We start from the raw sequence: 8,300 nt of genomic DNA, 5'->3' as shown, positions 1-8,300 counted from the left end.
GTTGATGGTTGCTTAAGTTTGAACACATTCTAAAATCCTATTATTTTTACTTACCCCCACCATGTTTTTGATATTTTTACTTCCTTTGTGTGTGGTCGCATGTATCCCACATGATCTTCCTACTTTCACATTTTAACCTTTGTACTAGCTTTATAGTTTGTTGATCCACTGCTTTTACTGTTTACCTTTGTCAGTGTGATTTTTTCTTTCCTATATTTTCTTATTCATATTTCTGATCTTTTATTTTCTACTTAAGGAAGTCCTTTAACATTTCTTGTAATACTGGATTAGTGGTTATGAACTCCTTTAGCTTTTTCTTTTCTGGGAAATTATTTTATCTCTCTTTCATTTCTAAATGACAGTCTTGCTGGGTGAACTAATTTTGGTTGTAGGACTTTTCATCACTTTGAGTATGAATATTTCATGCCAATCCCTTCTAGCCTGTTTAGGAATCAGCTGATAATCTTATAGGCGCTCCCTTGTGTGTAACTACAGCTTTTCTGGTGTACTTATAGGATTCTCTCTTTATCTTTAACTTTTGGCGTTTTAATTATGATGTGTCTTGGTGTGGTCCTCTTTGGATACATCTTTTTGGGAATCTCTGCAATTTCTGGACCTGTATGTCTTATTTCCTCTGCCAGGTTATGAAAGTTTTCAGTCATTATTTCTTCAGGTAAATTTTCAATCCCTTTCTCACTCTCTTCTCCTCTAGTATCCCTATGCTGCAAATGTTGTTACACTTGTTGTCTCAGAGGTCGCTTAAACTATCTTTATTTTTAAATTTTTTTTCTTTTTGCTATTCTGATTGGGTGGTTTTTTGTTGTTATTTTGTCTTCCAGATTGCTGATTTGATCCTCTGCTTCATGTAATCTGCTGTTGATTATCTCTAATGTATTTTTCATTTCAGTTATTGTTTTTCACATCTGATTGGTTCTTTTTTATGTTTTCTCTTTGTTGAAGTTCTCACTGAGTTCCTCTATTCTTCCTGTAAGTTCAGTGAGCATCCTTATAACCAGTGTTTTGTCTCTGTATCTTGTCGATTGCTTTTCTCCATTTCGCTTACTTCTTCTTCTGGAGCTTTGTCTTGCTTTTTTCATTTGGGACATGTTTCTTTGTCTCCCTCTTTTGGCTGAATCCTTGTGTGTTGTTTCTATGTATTAGGTAGATCACCAGATCTCCCAGTCTTGGCAGATTGTCCTTATGTAGTAGTTGTCCTATGGGCCCAGTGATGCAGTTATACTCATCACCTGAGCCAGGTGCTCTAGCGCTATCCCTTGTGTGGGCTCTGTCTGCCCTCTTGTTGCAGTTGAGTCTTGATTGCTACTGGCACATCAGTGGGTGGGATTGACCCTCAGGCTGACGGGCTGTGGGGGCTGGCTCTGATTACAGCAGATGACCCATTGTGTGGGGGCTAACCCCACAGAGTGAGAATCACTACTTGTTTCAGGTTTGTACGCCTTTAAGAGATTTGGGTAAAGTCTGCAGCACCAGACGAGGCAGGCCACTTGAGTGGAGCAGCTGGTGAAAGAGGCTTGGGTAAGGTGCCTAAGTGGGTGAGGCAGGGTTTCAGGGAATCACCAGAGTAGGGTGAAAGGTGTTAGCAGCCAGGTTAATTAAGAGCTCAGATCTGGTGCCCAGCTATATCTGTAGGCTAGTAAGGAGGAGCTCTCAAAAAAGGAATACCGTGTTTCCCCCAAAATAAGACCTAGCCAGACCATCAGCTCTAATGCGTCTTTTGGAGCAAAAATTAATATAAGACACGGTCTTATATTATATATTACATTATGTAAGACCGGATCTTATATTAAAATAAGACCCGATCTTACATTAATTTTTGCTACAAAAGACATATTAGAGCTGATGGTCTGGCTAGGTCTTATTTTTGGGGAAACGGTAGTGACACCTGCCAGCACTTTCATCCTAGAGAGCTGCCCTGACCCCACCCCTCCAGCCGTTGTCCAGAAGCTAGTCAATTTAGTTTGTTGCTGTATGTCCCTGGTACCTTTTGAGCTATTGCCCTTGTGCTGGAGCACAGACCAAGTCCATTTGTGAGTCCATGCACAGGCTGTTCAAGGAGATCCCTAGGTCTCCAGCAGCCCTCCATCTCACTCTGACACAATACTTGCTGGTTTTCACATCCAAAAGTTATGGGGACTCGCTCCTGGCACTGGTGTCCCAGGCTGGGGAGCCCTGGGTGGGGCAGAAACCCCTCACTCCTCAGGGGTGACCTCTGCAGTAGAGATACCCCTTCCAATTCTTAGGCACCACAGCATGGGTGTGGGACTTGACTGTTCCACATCTGCACCCCTCAAGTGGCTTCTTCTTTATATCCTTAGTCATAAGACTTCTATTCAGCTAGTCTTCAGGTGATCCTCAATGATGGTTGTTCTATAATTTAGTTGTAATTTTGATGTGGTTGTGGGAGAAGGCAACACAGCATTTACCTTCTCCACCATCTTAACCAAAAGTCATGCTTTGGTATCTTTCATAGTGTTAAGATATGCACCTCTGCTTTCATATTTGAAATAGCAAACCCTTTCCTTAGTAAAGGATTTGTCTACTTTGGCTTTTATAGTTTGAAAGGCTGGCAATTAAAAACCTCTCTTTTATATTCCAGAAGGTGGAGCTATAGCTCAAGTTTTGGTTTCTCTTACCAGTGCTGTCTCTCAGGACGCACTCTGGGAGTGCAGGAAGATAGTTGGCAGCAGCATGTTGGGAGGCGGGGAATTTGTGCCCGAGTCTTTGGGGGTACCCACAACTCAATAGAAGGATCCTTGAGTGGGGCACTCCCAGAAGTCCGTGGATAGACCTCCTGCTGAAGCCCCAATTCTCCCTCCACCTCCAACCCCATCAGAGATTCCTCCTCAGTTATTCAGGTGTTCCTGGAGAGAAACGGTCCCTCCAGCTGCAATCCAGGCAGCCAAGCAGTCTGTCACTCACCACTTACTTTCCACCTCTGGTAACCACGGCCACCAACAAAAGCCCAGTTCTTTGCAATGTCTCCTTGGGGAGAGGGTATCCCAGTGGGTTCCCCTCCTGTCCTCTGCCTCCAAACTCATGTCTATCCCACTCCAGTGGCATGCCGGAATCCCCCAGTAGATTGGCTGGACCTCTATGAAATCTCTTTTATCTCCCATGAGTGTCCGCCCAGTTTTGCACTCGCCAGGTTCCCTCTTCCTGATCATGGCCAGTGGAGGTTGGGTGGACTCAGCAAATCCTTTGGATCCACAGCCCCCTCCGAGGTCCTATCCACCCACTTTCATGGGCACAAGGGGGTAAAACTCACCTGGTGTCCTGGTGTAACGTGCAGAGGTACTTGTGTTCCATAATGGATGTTAGTTGTAAATCAAAAGGGAGAGAAACAAGCAATGACTTAAGCTGCCAGGAAGCTGACCTCAATCTAGAGAAATCAACATACTGCTTCTTGATCTGGGTGCTATTTCCATAGGTGCAACTAATTTATAAAAATTAATAAAAATGCATCAATCTGTACATTTTCATATAAATATGTAATACTTCAATGTTAAATGTGTCTCTATCCCACTTTTGGGTATATAGCCAAGATAACTGACAGCAAGGACTCAAAGATATATTTACATACCCATGTTCATGGCAGCATTATTCTTGATAACCAAAAACTTGGAATAAATACAAGTGTCCATTAACAGATGAACTGGTAAACAAAATGTTGCATATATATATATATATATATATATATATATACACACAATGGAATATTATCAGCCATAAAAAGGAAGTAAATTCTGACATATGATACAGTAAAAATGAAGCTTGAGGACATTATGCTAAGTGAAATAAGCCAATCTCAGAAAAGGACAAATACTGTATGATTCCACTCATATGAGATATTTAGAGTAGCCAAACTCATAGAGACAGAAAGCAGAATGACAGCTGCCAGAGATTTGGGGCGTGAGGAACAGCTATTGGTTAATAGGTATAGTTTTAGTTTTGAAAGAATTCTGGGGATGGATGGTGGAGATGGCAGCACCACTATGTGAATATATTTAATGCCATTAAATTGTACATTTAAATGGCTAAGACAGTAAATTTTATGCTATGTGTATTTTACCACAATTTTTTAAAAACTTAAATGTACAAGGTCTGACAATTAAGTTCGCAAATTTGTTGCAACAGTGTTACTAACCTTTTTTGATATCAAGAATTCTTCATTATGAATTTGTACAAACTGGACAAACAGGTAACCAAGTCTACTATTTGAAAGTGCTGAAAAGGCTGCGTGAAAGTTAAACGACCTGAACTTTTCACCAATAATTCATGGCTCTTGCATCACGACAATGCACCAGCTCACACAGCACTGTCTATGAGGGAGATTTTAGCCAGTAAACAAATAACTGTATAGGAACATCCTCCCTACTCAGCTGATCTGGCCCCCAATGACTTCTTTCTTAACCCTAGGGGAAAGGAAATACTAAAAGGAAGACATTTTGATGACATTCAAGACATTAAGGGTAATATGATGACAGCTCTGATGGCCATTCCAGAAGAAGAGTTCCAAAATTGCTTTGAAGGGTGTACTACACGCTGGCATCAGTGCATAGCTTCCCAAGGGGAGTACTTCGAAGGTGACTGTAGTGATATTCAGCAATGAGGTATGTAGCACTTTTTCTAGGATGAGTTCACGAACTTAATTGTTAGGCCTCATACATATACTTTTATATATAACATCTAGACTTTAATATATAATCTCTAAGTAAATGTATCATTAACTTACCTCTGGTGAACATTCTAGAATCTTCACATCTCTTTTCTCTTTGGGTTAATCTAAACCCTACCTTTTCAGTCCCATTGAACAGAAGAAGTGAAAAGAGGCAATAATGGACTCTTCTCAAGCATCAAGGTGAGATGCATAAGACTGCTTTCCACTCACATAAGGCTGTATACTCAACAAAATGGTTTGACATCCTTCCTACCATTTATACTCACAACCATCTTGTGAGGAAAGCAGGTTAGTAAGATCTGTTACCCTCACTGCAAAGTTGGGGAAACTGACCAAGAAAAAAACAAAATCACAGCCAAAAAAAGAAACAAACAAAATTCAAATTTTCTGATACCAAATTCAAGCTGGAAGATATTCTTGTAGAATCCTCAAATTCATTACTACACTTGAAAAGCAAATTTGATTTAAAATTAGTTTTGTTTTTCTATTCCGATAAGAAAATGCTTCATATAGATCTTTTTTATATACTGAAAATAATTCATTTTTTGACTTGAAAACATTTTATTTAATTTATACAAATAACTACTAAATACAAAAAGTAGATTAAAACAAAATAGTTATTTTTTTCTGGCAGAGTTTAAATGCACATAATGGATAATTCCGAAGAAAATGCATTTTCCCCACAGCGTTCAGGACTAAAATTCTACTGAAATCTTTGCTTCTAAATCAGTAATATATTCAGTGGTGTCACATGGGTAATGGCTAAATACGTTTTGCATATGAACTGAAAAAAAGTTACAGTCTACACACATACAAATGTGAAGCACTTAAAATGTGAATTTAACTGATAATAAAAGAAAATGTCCATTTCAGAGTATAGTGTTAAAAACATTTCGGTAATAAAATCATAAGACCACATAAAAATAAGCTTTAACATATGCTCAAAGCAGTTTTGTAAAAACTGCTAAGTGCACAAGCAATAAATAATTTGCAAAGTTGTGTATAAACAATTCCTAATGTTCAGCATCATTGTAAACATCAGCACATGTGTAAAATGCAGCAAAGTCTGACATTACATTTTGTTTTGCCAAATTGAATTCCTATTATCCAAAGACAGACCAGTGGAGTACGCAGCCAACATTTTGGCAAGTTGGGTCTTTAAAATTAAGAGTAACAGTGCAAGTAAGGAATGCAAAGAATTCCTAGTGCAATAAAGAAGAGAAGCACAGGCAATATTGCTGATTAAAAATTCACCACCTCCTTGAGTTTCCCATGGGGAGTGTCTAGGAGATCTGTGAAATGTATGCAAAGCCATTGTCTTAATGCCCAGATCTCTCTTAGGATTTCTCTGTGTTCCTCCAGTTCCCTACCTTTGCAACAGTCTGTCCAACATTAGTCTCTGCAGTGTGAACAGTTGTGAAATGCCCACTTCAGTCATTGAGCGAGGTTAGGGTGGTTTTGGTGTCTCCCCAACACATGGCTGGGTAAGATGTCTGCCTTGTCAAAGCAGCCACTTGGGGAGGGAGACAGATGGATTCTGTTCTGACAACCAGTCAGGCCAGCATTAGGTCCCAGCTGGACAATGACAACAACGTCAAATCTTCCTTCTTGACACCATGATAATGTCAACAGTCAGTTTTCAATTTGTCTAAGGAATTATCAATTTTGGTCAAAGTCTTTTTGATACGCAGAGCTGTGAGTCTTGCGGATGGATTTTGATACCAGCATTCTTTCATCAGCTTAGCCAGAGAGGTTAATGTCTGAGGAGAGAAGAACATCACAGTGAAAAAGTGGGTTTGGGGGTCCCCGAGAAGCTGGGCAGATATTATGTCATCCATTTCCCAGAATCCTGCAGGTCTTATGATGTTAAAGAGACATTATTATCATCTTGTTCAAACAAATAATCAAGGCCTTGACGACTGATAAGCCACTCTTGAGTTCCATGAACTCTGTCCTTTGGACTTCTAATACTACTAATTGACTTTATCAGGTAAGTTACAGAGACCAGCTAGACCCCTTGATGGATAGTGGCAACTCGGAGTTAATACTGATACTAACTCAGAGTTACTACTGAAATTTGCAGGAAAAGTCCATTGTCAATAGCTTAGATTTCCTACTTCTTACGATAGGTAATACGGATCTTCAGCACTTATCTTTGCAATTTCAGGTACGCAGAGATGGAAGAGAGATTAAAAGCATCACTTAGTCTCTTGTTTGCAAGTGAAACTGCAGTTCTAGGGCCAGTGGCATAATAATGAGACTCCCAAATTCTGGAGCTAATCAATAGTAGAAATTCTTGTGAATGCTATCATTCATTAACAAGATCTATCAGATATGGCTCCTTCAAAAAAGACAATTTTCTGAACCTACTCAACTAGGTCTAAGGACTTTCTACATAAAATACGGACAGAAAGCAAAAGATAGATAGACAAGGTCCATCATTCAAGAACTACACCAGTTGAAACTCGAGAGCAAGCAAACAGCTAAGGATAGCTCTAAAACTAAGAAAGTGGTGCTCTTACCGGGTCTGAGAACCATCTGTTGGGTATGTTTGGCCTCTGTTGATCCACGCAGACCACCTTCCTCATATCTTCAAAACTTGGGTCATTGGGAACCACATCGTAGAATGGTGGCTTGTAATCTTCCACAATACCTGCACACAGGGACAAAAATTGTGTTGGGTTAGCAAGAGAGTAGAGGTTCCCTCAGGGTTTCAGTGACGGGTATCAGGGTATAATGTGATAAGAAAAAGTACTCATCACCTTCCTCACACTGCAAGGTGATTCTGAACGCTATAGGTAGGTCTTAAAATAAGTGGAGAGAACAAGGCAATAAATAGAAGTCCTGCAGAAAACTGAAGGAAGAAAAATTGTTAGAATAAAATATGACTACTTCTTCTGTAATTACAGTTATTAACAAAATGTTCCAAGAGTATATTTAAACAGCTCCGTAATGTCCAACGGGACATAGAAAACCCAAAACAAAAATTCCTTTGGTAATCAAAAAAAGACAAGACATCTTTTACATGAATCTAGTGATTTCAGACCATAAGTAGAAATAAAAAGTATGTCCACAAACTAGAGCTAGAGGCAAACAAATAATCCAAAACCATCATCAAAATATCACTGTTTGTTATGATAAGGAAAAAAAAAAAATCTTTGCTATAAAATGTCTCCTCCCGTTTGGAGGATGGCAATCGGGTAATACGAATTATTAATTTCCTCATTCATTTATTCTACATGGGCGGAGTACCTGCTAACCGCCAGATACAGTTCTCTGTTTGATCGCTCAATTATTTACTCTCAGATTGAAGCACAAAAATGTAGAGAAGGATAGTCATTTGGGAAAAACAGAAATGGTTGAGAAGTATGAACTCTTTCCCTACTCCCAAGCAAATATAAAAGTAGCTAATTTCAGCTTCTGCCCCTGCATGGTTTCCAACACCTTAGAAACCTTTTTTTCCCAGAAAAATTACACCAACTCCTTACACTTCACAGAATAATTCCACAAATAGAAAAATTTGAAACTTTTTTTCAAATTTGGGGTGGAGGTCCAAAATGGTGGCATAGGAAGACCCCAAACGCACCTCCTCCATGGACAC

General features: G+C 39.5%; 1 protein-coding gene across 2 annotated transcripts in view; it reads right to left on the bottom strand.

Annotated features, from left to right (window-relative positions):
* Positions 1-5,232: 5,232 nt before the first annotated feature.
* The window catches only part of ACVR1 (activin A receptor type 1), a 127,032-nt gene continuing 123,964 nt past the window's right edge, over positions 5,233-8,300 (bottom strand). Inside the window, exons 10-11 of one of the 2 annotated variants that reach the window (XM_033112688.1) lie at positions 7,222-7,352; positions 5,233-6,459 (exon numbers count right to left, since the gene is read on the bottom strand). In XM_033112688.1, coding sequence (XP_032968579.1) covers positions 6,325-6,459; positions 7,222-7,352 — 266 coding nt within the window. In that variant the 3' untranslated portion in view covers positions 5,233-6,324. The remainder of the gene's footprint in view (positions 6,460-7,221; positions 7,353-8,300) is intronic. The other variant, XM_033112689.1, reaches the window with a different exon arrangement.

This window comes from Rhinolophus ferrumequinum, chromosome 8, assembly GCF_004115265.2.
Source record: "Rhinolophus ferrumequinum isolate MPI-CBG mRhiFer1 chromosome 8, mRhiFer1_v1.p, whole genome shotgun sequence".
Taxonomy (NCBI): Eukaryota; Metazoa; Chordata; class Mammalia; order Chiroptera; family Rhinolophidae; genus Rhinolophus; species Rhinolophus ferrumequinum.
This window is presented reverse-complemented; position numbering and strand designations above follow the sequence as displayed.